Source organism: Mustelus asterias, chromosome 10 (assembly GCF_964213995.1).
Source record: "Mustelus asterias chromosome 10, sMusAst1.hap1.1, whole genome shotgun sequence".
Lineage (NCBI taxonomy): Eukaryota > Metazoa > Chordata > Chondrichthyes > Carcharhiniformes > Triakidae > Mustelus > Mustelus asterias.
The window spans coordinates 4591364-4609236 of NC_135810.1; the positions used below are offsets into that span (position 1 = coordinate 4591364).

At 48.1% G+C, this 17873-nt stretch overlaps 1 protein-coding gene across 7 annotated transcripts in view; it reads left to right on the forward strand.

Annotated features, from left to right (window-relative positions):
- Positions 1-17873, forward strand: part of LOC144499506 (dedicator of cytokinesis protein 9-like) — a 359791-nt gene that overhangs the window by 185970 nt on the left and 155948 nt on the right. For all 7 annotated transcript variants that reach the window (XM_078221534.1, XM_078221537.1, XM_078221538.1 and 4 more), the window contains exons 9-14: positions 4977-5056; positions 8050-8121; positions 11117-11257; positions 11934-12140; positions 13961-14083; positions 17295-17377. In XM_078221534.1, coding sequence (XP_078077660.1) covers positions 4977-5056; positions 8050-8121; positions 11117-11257; positions 11934-12140; positions 13961-14083; positions 17295-17377 — 706 coding nt within the window. The remainder of the gene's footprint in view (positions 1-4976; positions 5057-8049; positions 8122-11116; positions 11258-11933; positions 12141-13960; positions 14084-17294; positions 17378-17873) is intronic.

Consider the following 17873-nt stretch of genomic DNA (forward strand, 5'->3'; position numbering starts at 1 on the left):
CGAGGACCACGTGCAGTCAACGTGGTTGGAGCAAGCTCTGCTCCCTCCTCGCCCCGCGAACCCGCGCTCCCAGATCGATTCGACGACGGCGGCAGCTCCAGGGGGCCAGCGATGCTATTTTTGCGGTGGGGCCAAGCATCCACGGCAGCAGTGTCCGGCAAGAACGGCAATCTGCAGCCAGTGCGGTAAAAAAGGCCACTACAGCAAAGTCTGCAGGTCCAAACCTAAAAACGGCAGTGCAGCTTGTAACCCTCCAGAACGGAGACCATCTCTTTCGGCGCTGCAGTACCCACGAGGTCCGACCACGTGCGATCTCAGGACGGCGCCATCGTGGCAGACAGAGGAGGAGGAAGACCACCAGGAGTCGCTGCGCTTGGAGCCCTCGGCCACATGCGATTCATGGGGGCGGCCATCATGGTCCACGACGACTAGGAGCGACCAGCAGGGGTCCTCAGCATCCACATCGGCAGCATGCAGCAGCGACCAGCAGGGGTCCTCAGCATCCACATCGGCAGCATGGCAGGCATTACAGACTGGAACATTCCATGATGGAGGTAAAGGTTAGTGGCAGAACTGTGAATTGTCTGTTTGACAGTGGGAGCACCGAAAGTTTCATACACCCTGAAACTGCTAAAAGGTGTGGACTCCGGGTTCTCCCTGCCAAACAGACAATTTCCATGGCATCACAGTCCCGGTCTGTACCGATCCAAGGACGATGTATGGTAACTCTTGAGGTACAGGGCACAGTTTACGAGCAATACAGGCTCCTTGTGCTACCTCACCTTTGCGCGCCAATTCTCCTCGGACTAAACTTTATGGTCCACATGAAGAGTGTGATCCTACAGTACGGTGGGCCACTCCCTTCACTGGCAGTAGGGAACCAGCCGCAGCCTCCAAATTGCCCAAAGCGCCCCGCGTGCAATCTATCCACCCTGAAGATCACGACACCATCCCTTTTTAAAAATCTGGTACCTGGCTGCAAGCCCATCGCTACTAAAAGTAGGCGTTACAGCGCTGAGGACCGGATCTTTATTAGATCTGAGGTTCAGCGGCTCCTCAAGGAAGGGATCATACAGGCCAGTGCTAGTCCGTGGAGAGCGCAGGTCGTGGTAGTCAAAAGCGGGAACAAACCTCGGATGGTCATCAACTATAGTCAGACCATTAATAGATACACGCAGCTGGATGCGTATCCTCTCCCGCGCATTTCTGATATGGTCAATCAGATTGCGCAGTACCGAGTGTTTTCTACCATAGACCTTAAGTCCGCCTACCATCAACTCCCCATCCGCCCAGAGGACCGACAATATACGGCTTTTGAGGCGGATGGTCGTCTATACCAATTCCTCAGGGTTCCATTTGGTGTCACCAATGGGGTCTCGGTCTTCCAGCGTGCTATGGACCGAATGGTGGACCAGAACGGGTTGCGGGCTACCTTCCCGTACCTGGATAACGTCACCATCTGCGGCCATGACCAGCAGGACCACGACACGAATCTCCAACACTTTCTACGCACTGCATCTCGCCTGAATCTGACCTATAACAGGGAGAAGTGCGTATTCCGTACGCATAGGTTAGCCATCCTCGGATACGTGGTGGAAAACGGGGTCATTGGCCCTGATCCAGACCGTATGCGCCCACTCACTGAACTTCCCTTGCCCGCTAGCACGAAAGCACTGAGGAGATGCCTCGGGTTCTTTTCGTATTATGCACAGTGGGTCCCCAACTACGCGGACAAAGCTCGTCCGCTCATTAAGTCCACGACCTTCCCACTTACGCCGGAGGCCCAATTGGCCTTCAAGGTTTTGAAAAGCGACATCTCGAAAGCCACGATGCACGCGGTGGATGAATCCATCCCTTTCCAGGTGGAGAGTGATGCATCGGATTTCGCCCTGGCCGCCACACTAAACCAGGCAGGCAGGCCCGTCGCGTTTTTTTCCCGCACCCTTCAAGGCCCAGAGATTCGGCACTCAGCGGTGGAAAAGGAGGCTCAGGCCATTGTGGAGGCAGTCAGACACTGGCGCCATTACCTGGCAGGTAAGCGGTTCACCCTGATCACGGATCAACGATCCGTGGCGTTTATGTTCAGTAACACGCAGAGGGGCAAGATCAAGAACGATAAGATCTTGCGGTGGAGAATTGAGCTCTCCACCTATAATTACGATATTATGTATCGTCCAGGGAAGCTCAATGAGCCCTCGGATGCCCTCTCGCGCGGAACATGCGCCATCATGCAGGAGGACCGCTTGAAGGCTCTCCACAATGATCTGTGTCATCCTGGAGTCACCAGACTCTACCACTTCATAAAAGCCCGCAACCTACCCTACTCGGTGGAGGAGGTCAGGTCAGTTACTAGAAGTTGTCGGATTTGCGCAGAATGCAAACCACACTTTTATCGACCAGACCGGGCACATTTGGTCAAGGCCACTCGCCCTTTTGAGAGGCTGAGTGTAGATTTTAAGGGCCCCCTTCCCTCAACGGATCGGAATGTCTATTTTCTTAACATAATAGACGAATTTTCCCGGTTTCCGTTTGTTTTCCCCTGTGCGGACACGTCGACTGCCACCGTCATCAAGGCATTCAGTGAGCTTTTTACCCTGTTCGGGTACCCCTGCTATATTCATAGCGACAGGGGCTCGTCGTTCATGAGCAACGACTTGAGGCAATTCCTGCTCTCATTCGGAATTGCCTCTAGTAGAACCACGAGCTACAACCCTAGGGGTAACGGACAGGTGGAAAGGGAGAATGCTACAGTCTGGAAGGCTGTCCTACTGGCACTGAAATCCAAGGGCCTTCCAGTCTCCCGGTGGCAGGAGGTCCTTCCAACTGCGCTCCATTCTATCCGCTCCCTCCTGTGTACGGCAACCAATGCTACTCCCCACGAGAGGATGTTCTCATTCCCTCGGAAGTCGTCCTCGGGGACCTCATTGCCAGCCTGGTTGACGTACCCAGGACCCGTCCTTCTGCGGCGCCATGTGAGGGCTCGCAAGTCCGACCCCTTGGTCGAACCGGTCCAACTCCTCCACGCCAACCCTCAGTATGTCTATGTGGCATATCCTGACGGGCGAGAGGACACTGTCTCCATTAGAGACCTGGCGCCCGCAGGGGACGTAGCAACTCCTGTCGCTCCTATTCCCCCAGTCACAGATCCACTACTCCTCATTACTTCCCCAGACGTGGCGCGGTCAGCACCGGGACCAGTGCATAACACTTTTACTCCCATGTACAGCTTGCCTGAGACTCGGAGATCGGCGCCACCATCATCACCACCACCACCACCACCACCAAACGTTCCAGGATCCCCTACACCATCGCCTCATCAGGGCCGGCCGGCCCGGGAGTCTTTGAGGGGACAGCCAGATGTTGCTTTGAGAGAGCCACCGCAAGCACCTGCTCCGGTTTCGCAACCGGTGTTGAGAAGATCGCAGCGTCGGTGTGGTCCTCCAGACCGTCTGGACTTGTGAATCCTGTTATTTTTTTTTGTCATTGTCTGTTTTCATCCACCCCGCCACCTTTGGTTCCTAAAGGAGGGGTGAATGTGGTGAACCATCGTTGGTTCACCACTGGGGTTGTTATTGTGTTACTGTTGGGCTAGGGTGTTGTTGTTATGGGGGTTGTACTATGTTGTTGGGATAGGGTGTTTACCTGTCCTAAGTGTTATCATGGCACACTCCAGTGGGGTCCCGCCTCCGGTGGCAGGGTATAAGACCCTCTGCTCCGGCAGGACCCCTTCAGTCTGAACGGGTGAATTTGTGTTAGTAGTTTCATTGTTAATGTATTAAAGCCTTCAGTTCTAAAGCCTTGTTTCCGGGTGCTCATTGAGGTGCATCAGTGGCACAGCGGCTAGCACTGCTGCCTCACAGCTCCAGGGACTCGGGTTAGATTCCCAGCTTGGGTGATTGTCCGTGCGGAGTCTGTGCACATTCCCCCCGTGTCTGTGTGGGTTTCCTCCGGGTGCTCCGGTTTCCTCCAAAAGATGTGCTGGTTCGGTGCATTGGCCATGCTAAATTTTCCGTCAGTGTACCTGAACAGTTGCCGGAGTGTGGCGACTCAGGGATTTTCACAGTAACTTCATTGCAGTATTAATGTTAAACCAGCCTCCCATCCATTGACTCTGTCTACACTTCCCACTGCCTTGGAAAAGCAGCCAGCATAATCAAAGACCCCACGCACCCCGGACATTCTCTCTTCCACTTTCTTCCGTTAGGAAAAATATACAAAAGTCTGAGGTCACGTACCAAACGACTCAAGAACAGCTTCTTCCCTGCTGCTGTCAGACTTTTGAATGGACTTGCCTCGCATTAAGTTGATCTTTCTCTACACCCTAGCTATGACTGTAACACTACATTCTGCACTCTCTCGTTTCCTTCTCTATGAACGGTATGCTTTGTCTGTATGGCGCGCAAGAAACAATACTTTTCACCGTATACTAATACAGTGAATAATAAATCAAATCAAAATGTAAGCCCACTTGTGACACTAATAAATAAGTTTTAACTTTATAATCAGTTGCTGTATGAGGCATAGACAGTTTTTCATAAATAAATTGAATTCTCAGGAAATAAAATAATGGTGAATTTAGGGTAGAACTCTGAGGTTATTTGGTTTGCCTTGTTTCCTGTTTCTTGAAGTGAGATTCAATCGAAGCGGTTTCACAAACCCCAAATCCCATCCAAAAACGTAAGTGCGTTTGAAACACTTTTTCTTAAATTGCATCGGATGCCTTCTGAAAAATAAACATAAGAACTCATTGTTTACTCGACAAAGCAGAGATATTAATCTAATCAGAATCAGCATTGTTCCGTGACGCAGTTTTTAGGCAGATCCTTCGATCGTTTAAAAAAGAAAAAGAGTGAATTCTGTCTGGTTTGGAACTGGCTAAAGTTTAGGAATAGCCTCCTGGAGCAAGAAGCTGGAAATTGTTAACTCTTTGTTCCTTAAAACTGTTCTAACACTGGCTTTTTTTTTTCCATATCTAGTTTCAGATGACGAGTTGTCTGGTCAAGGGAGGTCAGAACACGTAACCAGCTGGGAAAGTCTCCACAATGAATATACAAAGGTGTTGTTTCTCATTTTGCCAATTCTTTAGTGATGAAGACAGTTATAAATGTGGAAATATTTTATACATTGTCCTTTTCAAGCATCAAAAAGGCTCCATTTACTGTTACTGAATGGGTGCCCTTGCGTGATATTTTTCTAAGAAAGTAGGTGATGTTGTTTAGCTAATCCACAGATTGTCACAAAGAGTTATTTTCCATTAGGTATCACTAAAAAAGATGTCCTCTTTCACTTATTTTGTCTGATTAGTCTAGCTATTTTTTCTAGAAGGCTTCACTTATTTACGAAGACAGCTTAGAGATGTGAATTTTTAAAGGCTACTTGCAAAAGGACAGCGCTAAATATCGGCAATATCTTTAGTCATTTTCTCACTGGAGGGTGTTTGGGAGATTGAGGGATACTATGGATAACTGATCTACACAAAGACCTGAATTTTCTCTCCTGCTTCAGGACCCCGGCAACAGACCAGATGGGAGTCTTGAGCCCACATTGACAGCGGGACCGACGACACAATCTTCTGGGAGGTGGCCTCCAAATTGACGGCATTTCTGACAGTGCGGCACTCCCTCAGTACCGACCCTCTGACAGTGCGGCACTCCCTCAGTACTGACCCTCTGACAGTGCGGCGCTCCCTCAGTACTGACCCTCTGACAGTGCGGCACTCCCTCAATGCTGACCCACTGTTAGTGCAGCACTCCCTCAGTACTGACCCTCTGACAGTGCAGCACTCCCTCAGTACTGACCCTCTGACAGTGCGGCGCTCCCTCAATGCTGACCCACTGTTAGTGCAGCACTCCCTCAGTACTGACCCTCTGACAGTGCAGCACTCCCTCAGTACTGACCCTCTGACAGTGCGGCGCTCCCTCAGTATCGACCCTCTGACAGTGCGGCACTCCCTCAGTACTGACCCTCTGACAGTGCGGCACTCCCTCAGTACCGACCCTCTGACAGTGCGGCACTCCCTCAGTACCGACCCTCTGACAGTGCGGCACTCCCTCAGTACTGACCCTCTGTCAGTGTGGCACCCCCTCAGTACTGACCCTCTGTCAGTGTGGCACCCCCTCAATGCTGACCCACTGTTAGTGCAGCACTCCCTCAGTACTGACCCACTGTTAGTGCAGCACTCCCTCAGTACTGACCCACTGACCAACTGACTGACCAGTTGGAACATAACACCTCACATGGTGTGAAGCGATTTATACTTTGTCCTGTTCACACCACAGCCGACACATTGGGCACAGGAATGTGTCTTCAGCACCATTTCTGATGATCCGGTTGCGAACTTGTACTGTACCACTGACAAAAATAATATTCAGCATGATATTGGGAATTCTAAGATGTTAACATACTTAAACCACCAGCTGGTGAATGCAGAGTCTTCTGTATTCCAATATTATCATTGGACATTTCCTAAACTTTGACAGGGATATCCCTCTGTGCTGCTGCCGTCAATACTTTAGATCTTCAATGGAAATGACAGGCTGCAGTTGATGCTATAGCAAATGACAGCAGTGGAGAGTTAACCAGAATACTCCCTTTCAATACAAATGTGGAAAACTGTGAATGAATGTATATTGTTGAACGAGGTTGTCTTACCGAGAAGGTGAGATCAGAAATGCGAGGTATTGGTACAAAATTTTGTTTTGAAAAACTTGACAGTTTTTGTTGCAAATTGGCGCCATGTTGTAATCCGAAGGTCCATACGATTGGAGAACTCTCTCAATCTTACCCACAACATAAGACCATAAGATATAGGAGCCGAATTAGGCCATTCAGCCCATCAAGTCTGCTCTGCCATTCAATCATGGCTGATATGATTCTCATCCCCATTCTCCTGCCTATAACCCTTGATCCCCTTATTGATCAAGGACCTATCTCTGTCTTAACGACACTTAATGACCTCGCCTGCACAGTCCTTTGTGTCAACGAGTTCCATAGACTCACCACCATCTGGCTGAAGAAATTCCTCCTCATCTCAGTTTTAAAGCAGCGTTACTTCACTCTGCCCTCGAGTTCTAGTCTCTCCCACTCATGGAAACATCCTCTCCACGTCCACTCTATCCAGGCCTCTCAATATTCTGTAAGTATCAATTAGATCCCCCCTCATCCTTCTAAACTCCATCGAGTACAGACCCAGATTCCTCGACCACTTCTCGTATGACAAACCCTTCATTCCTGGGATCATTCTTGTGAACCTCCTCTGGACCCCCTCCAAGGCCAGTACATCCTTCCTTGGGTATGGGGCCCAAAACTGTTCACAATATTCCAACTCGTACTTCTGATCTTTATTAATTTTAGCCAGATATTCTGAATTGCCTGTGCAGAGGATGAGTATACAGCCCCCACACTGAAAGGAGGTGTGGGAGTACTCTAATCATTTTTGTAATTGTTTGGTTACTCATTTCACTTCAGGACTGTAATATTAAATTTGACCTACTTACAAAGGCATGAAATTAAAAACCAAAAATGTACAGTTTGTTCGCGTCACCCTGCCAACAATAACAAGAATTTACATTTACATTGCGGCTTTAATATCCCAGGACGCCACCAAGTGTTTTCAAACAAAATTTGACACCAGACCCCCGTAAGGCAAAGTGAAGACTGTTGGCCAAGAGCTTGGTCAAAGAGGGAGGTTTTATGGAGCGTGACACCGGAGGAAAGGAAGGGTGAGGGAGGGAGTTCCAGAACTTGGAGCCCAGGAAGCCCAATGCCTGACTGCCAATGGTGGGACAATGGAAATGGGGGGATGCTCAAGAGGCCAGAGTTAGAGGAGGGTCGCTATCTCGGAGGGTCATAGGACTGGAGGCGAAACGGGGAGGGGTGAGACGACGGAGGAATCTAAAATTAGAATAAAAAGTAAACAAATACTGCACGATGAAGGTTTATGCCTGAAGTGACTGTTCACAGTTCTGACAATTTCTGCTACTTCAGGTTTGCAATATTCACTTTCCTCTTTACCGCAAAGACAGAATGTTTCATTTGTTTCCATTGCAGAGCGCAAGAGAAATAGAAACTAAGAAGAACGAGGGAAGGTTAAAGCTTTTTGTTCTAGATGCAGATACACAGGTGAGCTTTGATTGATTATCTGATTCAGGCTGGATCTGATACTTCCCCAGCATTTTGGGGTTGAGGTGTTGTGGCTTCAGCAGGAATTTGGGCTACACAAGTTCGATATATCGTAGAATCACAGTCGCACAAGAGGAGACCATTGGGCCCATTGTTCCCGTCATTCCCTTTCTCCCTGCAAACATTTTGTCCTCAAATATTTATCCAGTTCCTTTTTGAATGCCACAGTTCAATCTACCTTCACCTTGCTCACAGGCAGTGTGTTCCAGATCCTAACCACACGCTATAAAATGGTTTTGTGGCACAGTGGTTAGCATTGCTGTCCCTCAACGCCAGGGACCCGGGTTCAGTTCCAGCCTGGGTGATTGCCTGGGTGGAGTTTGCACATTATCCCCCGTGTCTGCGTGGGTTTCCTCTGGGTGCTCCAGTTTCTTCCCGCAGTCCAAAGATGTGTGGGTTAGGTGGATTGTCTATGCTAAATTGGCCGTTAGTGTTCCAAGATATGTAGGTTAGAAGGATTAGCGGGGTAAAGTGAGGTGGCGGAGATAGGTCCTAGGTAAGATGCTCTGTTGGTGCAGACTTGATGGGCCAAATGGCCTCCTCCTGCACTGCAGAGATTCTATGATTCATTTTACCATTGGCTACTCACCTTAAATCAATGATTCTTATATTCTGTCATGAGATGTGGGTGATATTGGAGCCATATAGAAGAGTTTCGTGGTTGTGGGATCTACGCACCATTATGCTACCTCAGAAATTTTAAATCCTTTGGAGTAGATCCCACAACGATAAGACTGTTGGCTGGGCTGTGGTTGAGAGTGCTACCCTTTTTGGATGTCTCGCCTGGTACTGTTGGCTTTGGAAGATAGACTCTTCAAGGGTACAGAGGTTATTGAACCAGACAGGAAGGCTGTTCAACACCCTTTGATTGTTCAACACACTCTCGTCAAGAACAAAACAATGAGGATCAGCCCCTGTCTCAGTATTGCTGTTAGATGCAGTCAGGGAAAAGGCTACAGTTGCTCTGATGCCGGGCAGATCGGTTTCTGAACTTGTTCGTGCACAAGAGCTTTTAACAGGAGTTTGATGAATGGATGGGTTTTTGAAATAAATATTTTGGATTGCGAAAGAAAATCTACCGTTCTTACTAAGAACAAAAATCTCTTTACCTCAGTCCTCACCGACTATGACCCTGTGTCCAAGATTCCCCAGTCAGCCAGGGGCAATAGCAACCGTCCAGTCAAGCCCCTTAAAATGTTTTAACCTCATCAATAACATCACCTGGCATTGCCCTGAGCTCCAGGAAAAGGAGGCCTTGTCTGCTCAATCTCTCCGCACGGGACTATCTCCCTGTCCTAAAATCAGACTGGAAAACGGACAAGTTAAACAAGAATTCTCTTGATATTTATGTTATCTCAACGGGCGATGTAACTGGGTCGGCCTGATGATGTCCCTCGCAGAGGTCCTGCCTCGCGGTTACTTCGAGTGCCAAGATGAAACTATTGGAATTATGTGCAGACAATGTTTAACTGGTGTGTAGGGCCTCATAGAGTCATAGAGGTTTACAGCATGGAAACAGGCCCTTCGGCCCAACTTGTCCATGCTGCCCTTTTTTTTAAACCTCTAAGCTAGTCCCAATTGCCCGCATTTGGCCCATATCCCTCTATACCCATCTTACCCATGCAACTGTCTAAATACTTTTTAAAAGACAAAATTGTACCCGCCTCTACTACTACCTCTGGCAGCTTGTTCCAGGCACTCACCACCCTCTGCATGAGAGAATTGCCCCTCTGGACACTTTTGTCTCTCTCCCCTCTCACCCTAAACCTATGCCCTCTAGTTTTAGACTCCCCTACCTTTGGGAAAAGATATTGACTATCTAGCTGATCTATGCCCCTCATTATTTTATAGACCTCTATAAGATCACCCCTCAGCCTACTACGCTCCAGAGAAAAAAGTCCCAGTCTATCCAGCCTCTCCTTATAACTGAAAGCATCAAGTCCCGGCAGCATCCTAGTAAATCTTTTCTGCTCTCTTTCTAGTTTAATTATATCCTCCCTATAATAGGGTGACCAGAACTTTACACAGTATTCCAAGTGTGGCCGTACCAATGTCTTGTACAACTTCAACAAGACGTCCCAACTCCTGTATTCAATGAAACCAAGCATGCTGAATGTTTTCTTCACCACTCTGTCCACCTGTGACTCCACTTTCAAGGAGCTATGGAATTAAGAATCTACTGATGACCGTGAAACCATTGCTGATTTTTGGAAAAACCCATCTGGTTCACCAATGTCCTTTAGGGAAGGAAATCTGCTGTTCTTACCTGGTCTGGCCTACATGTGACTCCAGAGCTACAGCAATGTGATTGAATCTCAACTGCCCTCCAAAGGGCAACTAAATGCTGGCCAACCAGCGATGCCCATGTCCCACAAACTGAATTTAAAAAAACTTGAAAAGGAGAGATTTGCAGGGCAGTTGGTCGAATGGGATAGCTTTTTTAATGAGCCAGCATGGGAGCAATGGGCCAAATGGTCTCCTTTTGTGTTGCATGATCCTACAAGCTGCATTTTTTCCCCAGCATTTATTGCCCATCCCTAGTTGCCCTTGGAGGGCAGTTGAGAGTCAGCCACATTGCTGTAGCTCTGGACCAGGTAAGGACGGGAGATTTCTTTCCCGAAAGGACATTAGTGAACAGATGGATTGTCCCGACAATCGACAGTGGGTTTCATGGTCATCAGTAGATTCTTAATTTCAGATATATTTTATTGATTTCAAATGCCACTGTGGCGGGATTCGAACCCGGGTTCCCAGAGCATTAGCTGAGTTTCTGGATTAATAGACTAGCGATAATACCATGGCCTCCCCGTATAAATCCAATCTCCTTTTTGAAAATTATCATCAAATCAGCTTCCCGTGACCTGTTAGACAATGCATTCCAGACCCTGGCAATTCTTGTTTCCAAATAATTTTATTTATTTTTCCTAAATTTAAGAAACTTGACTTCTCGAATATCGAACCGGACGTGAAGCCGTTTGAGGAGAAATTTGGGAAACGATTTCTGGTGAAATGCAACGATTTGTCCTTCAATCTGCAAAGCTGTGTGGCTGAAAATGAAGAGGGACCCACGACTAACGTGAGTTCAGTGGTCCCCATGTTGGAGCGTGAGTGAAGAGGCCAGTGGAGAGGGCGTGGCGGGGGTGGGGGAGGATTCCCGTGGACTGGTCACAGAGAGAGCCCAACTCTCATCCAGAAAGACGGAGCACCAACGAGGCTTTTTTTTGATCTAGAAAGTAGAAGGTTGTGGGGTGATTTGATAGAAACCTCAACATTATGAAAGGGTGGATGTAGAGATAATGGCCAGGATTTTATGACCCTGCTCGTGCGAGGCTCGTAAAACCCCGCCTGCGGCCAATGGAGAATTCCGCTCTGCGAGCCTCGTCCGCCCCGGAATCGAGGTGGACATGCCAGTAAAATTCCGGCCAATGTTCCCGCTTGTGGGGGAGACCAACACGAGAGACCAGAAATCTAATATAAGAATTAATGAGCGACCTCTTTACCCAGAGAGTGAGAGAATGTGGAACTCGCTCCCACAGCGAGTCGCTGAGGTGAATGGTTTAGATACAGTTAAGAGGAAGCTGAGTAAACACAGGCAGAACGTAATAGAAACAAATGCTGATTGGATGAGATAAAGCAAGGGTAGAGGGAGGCTCGTGTGAAGAACGGACAGCAGCATGGGCCAGATGGGCCGAATGGCCTGTTTCTGTGCTGTAAATTCTATGTAATAACGATAGATGTTTCTTATGTTTTAGGTGGAACCTTTCTTTGTCACTCTGGCGCTGTTTGATATCAAAAATAATCGAAAGATCTCAGCTGACTTCCAAGTTGATCTCAATCATCCGACAGTCCGACACATGTTCTCAAACTCGACGTCCATCATGAACGGGGGCGATGGTTTAGCCACTTCCCAGAAACACGTCAACGGCATCCCTGAGGGCATGCTGCAGTATCCCAAACAGGTGAGGAAGGAAGCCCTTTCTGATGACATGTCCAGCCTGGAACACTGTCTTGTCAAAGTTTAGGAAGCCAGGAACAAAACTCTCTTCAATTGGTGCGCTGTGATTGTGTGGGACAGTTTTGAAGTTAGAAGGAATACCGCAGATATTTGAAAATGTAACTCCCACACGTGCTGAATGTGGTCCCAATGAAGGGCGTGTTGACATCAGAGATGGAACCTGAGTCTTGGGGGGAAAAGTGCTGTGGTGCTACGTTTTGTCACCTCTGGCTCAGGGACATAGACAACAAACAAACAATCGGTAAACTGCTGGAGGAACAGCACTTCATCTTCCGATTAGACATTTTACAGCCTTCTGATGTTTAGCAGCTGCAGACCGACCGTGAACTCACTCCTCAATCTTGACCCTCCCTTTTTTAATTCAAATGTTTGTCTCAACGCACCTTGTAGCGGCACGGGAGAACAGTGGGGTTAGCACTGCTGCCTCACAGCTCCAGGGACCCGGGTTCGATTCCCAGCTTGGGTCACTGTCTGTGTGGAGTTTGCACGTTCTCCCCGTGTCTGCGTGGGTTTCCACCGGGTGCTCTGGTTTCCTCCCACAGTCTGAAAGACGTGCTGGTTAGGTGAGTTGGCCATGCTAAATTCTCCCTCAGTGTACCCGAACAGGTGCCGGAGTGTGGCAACTAGGGGATTTTCACAGTAACTTCATTGCAGTGTTAATGTAAGCCTACTTGTGACACTAATAAATAAACTAAACGGATATAATGGACTGGACGCAGTTGACCCAATAGTGAATGTCCAGGGTCTGCGCAGGAGAAACAGAGGTTGAAGATCCTGGGCAGTCAACTTGCTGGGTGAAAAATGACACAAACAGATGAACAAACAGTGTGGGTTCAAAGGTTTTGAACTGGTGCCCCGACACAACAGGTTTTCATCAGTAACAAGAATATTAACAGAAAAGGGAGAAGCTGGGTTGCTGGAGTTAAAATACAGAGCAGGCATGATGTATGGGAAGGCGATGGCCTAGTGGTGTAATCGTTAGACTATTAATCCAGAAACTAAACTGATGTTCTGGGAACACAGGCTCAAATCCCACTACGGCAAATGGTGGAATTTGAATTCAATTTTTAAAAATTTGGAACGAAGGGTGGAATTTTACCGGAATGTCCACCCGAGGTTCGTACAATCCCACCCAAGGCCAACGGAGAATGCCGTTTTCCGAGCGTCACCCGCCCCCGGAATCAGGGCAGGCGTGCCGGTAACATTCCAGTCAAAGAATCTACTGACGACCATGAAACCATTGTCGGAAAAACCCATCTGGTTCACTGATGTCCTTTAGGGAAGGAAATCTGCCGTCCTTACCCGGTCTGGCCTACATGTGACTCCAGAGCCACAGCAATGTGGTTGACTCTCAACGACCCTCAGGTAACTCGGGATAGACAATAAATGCTGGCCGGCCAGCGACGCCCATGTCCCAGGAATGAATAATTTAAAAATCTAAATGAATAGGGGAAGAGATTGAAAGGGCTGAATGACTTCCTGCTGTTCCAATCTAATACATAGGCCCAAGAAGGAAACCACAGCATGAATGATCTGTTAAATTGCAGTAATTTCTGTAAGTTTTAATAGATTAAATAAACTTCAATTAATAAATTGGAGGCACAGAAATATATTAAATTTGTCCATAAAGTTGCTTACTTACAAAGTATTTTATAAAATGCCATTCTGGTTTGATGTGATTTGTAGCCTGTGTGTGTTAGCAGCAAGTTTCGAATGAAAAGCTCTTTAAGGGAATGTTGACCGTTTGAATTTTTTCTTGTTCAGGGGATTTTCTCTGTCACGTGCCCTCATCAGGATATATTTCTCGTTGCTCGTGTGGAGAAGGTTCTGCAAGGAGGCATCACGCAGTGTGCTGAGCCCTACATGAAAAGCTCGGATTCCGCTAAGGTACCAGAGTCAGAAAATAAAGCGACTGCTTCCCTTTAATGGTGAATGTTTCAATGCTGACTCTATGGAATTCATTGCCACAGAAGACAGTGGAGGCCGGGTCATTGAGCGCATTTAAGGCAGAGATAGCTAGGTTGTTCATTGGTAAGGGGATCAAAGGTTACGGGGGAAAGGCAGCACGGTGGCACAGTGGTTAGCACTGCTGCTTCACAGCGCCAGGGACCTGGGTTTGATCCCCGGCTTGGGTTGCTGTCTGTGCGGAATTTGCATGTTCTCCCCGTGTCTGCATGGTTTCCTTCCACAGTCCAAAGATGTGTGAGTTAGGTGGATTGGCCATGCTAAATTGCTCCTTAGTGTCAGGGGGACTAGCTAGGGTAAATGTATGGGGATAGGGCGTGGGTGGGATTGTGGTCGGTGGAGACTCGATGGGCTGAATGGCCTCCTTCTGCACTGTAGGGTTTCTATGAGAATAGGGTTGAGAAACCTATCAGCCATGATTGAATGGCGGAGCAGACTCAATGGGCCGAATGGCCTAATTCTGCTCCTATATCTAATGGTCTTTAACTTCTTCATGACAAAGCTTGTGGAGCAATCCGGTTCTGGCCCGGCTACCGACTGTGGAAAGAGAGCCTTGCATTTATATAGAGCCTGTCACTATCTCAAGATATTTTGAAATATTTTATGGTCAGTTTAGTCGGTGTTGTAAAATAGCAGCCTACCCGCGCACAGCAAGCTCCCAGGAGCAGCCCTGTGGCCATGAGCAGATCTGTGTTTGTGATGGGGATTAAGGGATAACTATTGGCCAGGACGTCAGACAGGATCAGCTCCGATCTTCAAACAAGGACTGTGGGATCATCTACAACCACGTGAGGGGGCAGTCAGGGCCTCAGTTTAAAGAGGAACGACTTCTCGCAGAGGGTGGTGAATTTGTGGAACTCACTGCCCCATCACGCGGTGGAGTCTGAATCATTGAATTGTATCAGGAGGGAGATAGATATATTTTTGATTTTTAAAAATGGATTAAAGGGATCTGGGCAAGAAGTGGGGAGGTGGATTTGAAACCAGGGAGAGATCAGCCATGATCTGATTGAATGGCAGAGCAGGCTCGAAGGGCTGAATGGCCTACTCTTGCTCCTAATTCCTATATTCCTGTGTGACATCTTATCCACAAAGCGGCACCTTTGACAGTGCAGCTTTCCCTCAGATAGATTTGTGTTCCTGGAACAAAGAACAAACAAAGAACGATACAGCACAGGAACAGGCCCTTTGGCCCTCCAAGCCCGCGCCGCTCCCCGGTCCAGGATTGAATCCTGAATCCAGGATCCCCGCCCAATTTACCAGCCTATCTACATACTAATATCCTATCCCCGAGCTGTCCCTCACAGCTATGATGCTTTGTTCATCACAACCTATTAACTCACCCCCACCCCCCTATTCCAGACCATGTGATCCCCAGGGAGAGGCGAAAACCCAGAGTGAAAACCCCAGGGCCAATATGGGGAAAAACAAAATCTGGGAAATTCCTCTCCGACCCCCTGAGGCGATCGAAACGAGTCCAGGAGATCACACTGGCCCTGATCGGAAAATGCTTCCCAACCCTATTCATTTCCACTTCCACGAACACCATATGAATTCCCTGCCCCCGAGACAGGTTCCCAACTATCCGCAGTCTCGCTCTGTACTGGCACCAGCAAGATGTGAGTGAGACTTGAACTCTCAACCTTCTGGAACAGGAGTGCTACTCACTGAGCCATGGATAATTACATCAGCTGGGTTGAGTGCAAAGATTTGTGCACCCAATGCCATTGCTACCCACCTGACAAGACCTTTTATTAACCATTGCCTCTCTTTTCCCAAAGGCATTAGATAGTACAAAATAATGTCTGAATTATGAGTAGGGGTAGGCCATTCAGCCCTTCAAACTGCTGTGCTATTTAATACGATCATAGCTGATCTGATTGTAACCTCAACATCACCTACCCCAGATAACTTTTCACCTTCTTGCTTATCAAGAATCTATCTAGCTCTCCCTCAAAAATATTCAAAGACTCTGCTTCCGCCCACTTTCGAGGAAGAGAGTTCCAAAGACTCATGACTTTCTGAGGAAAAATATTCTTATCTCTGTCCTAGATGGGCAACCTCTAATTTTATTAAACGGTGCTGCGATTGTCCGATATCATATCTAGATAATAAGACCGTAAGACATAGGAGCAGAATTAGGCCATTTGACCCAGTGAGTCTGCTCCGTCATTCAATCATGGCTGATATGATTCTCATCCCCATTCTCCCGCCTTCTCCCCGTAACCCTTGATCCCCTTATTGATCAAGAACCTTTGTATCTCTGTCTTAAAGACACTCAATGACCTGGCCTCCATAGTCTTCTGCGGCAAAGAATTCCACAGATTCATCACTCTCTGGCTGAAGAAATTCCTCCTCATCTTTGTTTTAAAGGAGCATCCCTTCACTCTGAGGTTGTGTCCTCGAGTTCTAGTCTCTCTCACTAGTGGAAACATCCTCTCCACATCCACTTTATCTAGGCCTCTCAGTATTCTGTAAGTGTCAATTAGATCCCCCCTCACCCTTCTAAACTCCATCGAGTATAGACCCAGGCGCCTCAACCGCTCCTCATATGACAAACCCTTCATTCCTGGGATCATTCCTGTGAACCTCCTCTGGACCCCCTCCAAGGCCAGCACATCCTTCCTTAGGTATGGGGCCCAAAACTGCTCACAATATTCCAACACGTACTTCTGATCTTTATTTATTGTGGACAAATACACTGAATTGCCTGTGCAGGGGGTAAGTGTACAGCACCCACAGTCATGCTCCCACCAAGTTTCCTCCCCCCCCCCAAGTTTCCTCCCCCCACCCCCATTGGTGACCCTGTCTTCTGGTGCCTGGGCCCAAGTTCCAGAATTCCCTCCCTAAACCTCGTCACCTCTTCATCTCCTTCTGGCCTTTTAAGATGCTGTTTAAAACCTACCTCTTTGGCCAATTGTTTAACCATCTCTCCTTGTGCTTCGATAGAGGTTTCTGTTTGACATGAAGCACTACCGAGCGACATTTGGTCAGATTGATGGTGTAAATGTTAGTTAACGTGTTGACCTGCTTACTGCAAACAGCTCTGCTGTAGTGCACCGTGAGCCTTCATGGATTGTATTCAGCAAGTACTGTTTATCGCAAAGAGCTAATCAGCTGGTAACTCTTACAGGTTGCACAGAAAGTATTGAAGAACGCCAAACAAGCCTGTGCAAGACTTGGACAGTACAGAATGCCTTTTGCCTGGGCTGCAAGGTAGGATGGAATAAAGTCATCTGCGTAAATCATCTGCTGCCTCACAGCGCCGGGGACCCGGGTTCGATTCTGGCCTTGGGTCACTGTATCTGTGGAGTTTGCACGTTCTCCCCGTGTCTGCGTGGGTTTCCTCCGGGTGCTCCGGTTTCCTCCCACACTCCAAAGATGTGCGGGTTAGGTGGATTGGCCGTGGTAATTACTCGGGGTTACGGGGATAGGGCAGAGGGGAAGGCCTGGGCAGGATGCTCTTTCAGAGAGTCAGTGCAGACTCAATGGGCCGAATGGCCTCTTTCTGCACTGTGGGGATTCTATGATTCTATAAATATAAAAAAGAAACGGGAATAATCCAAAAATTGGAAATGAAAGAAGGAGCGTTTATAGAGCGTAGAGACAATTAAGGGGAGGCGGAAGAAGCATCTGAGAGAGAACGCAATCGAAGGATCTGAAGGGTCAGAGCAGGTTTGTATGGAGCATTAATACTGGTACAGTCACCCCG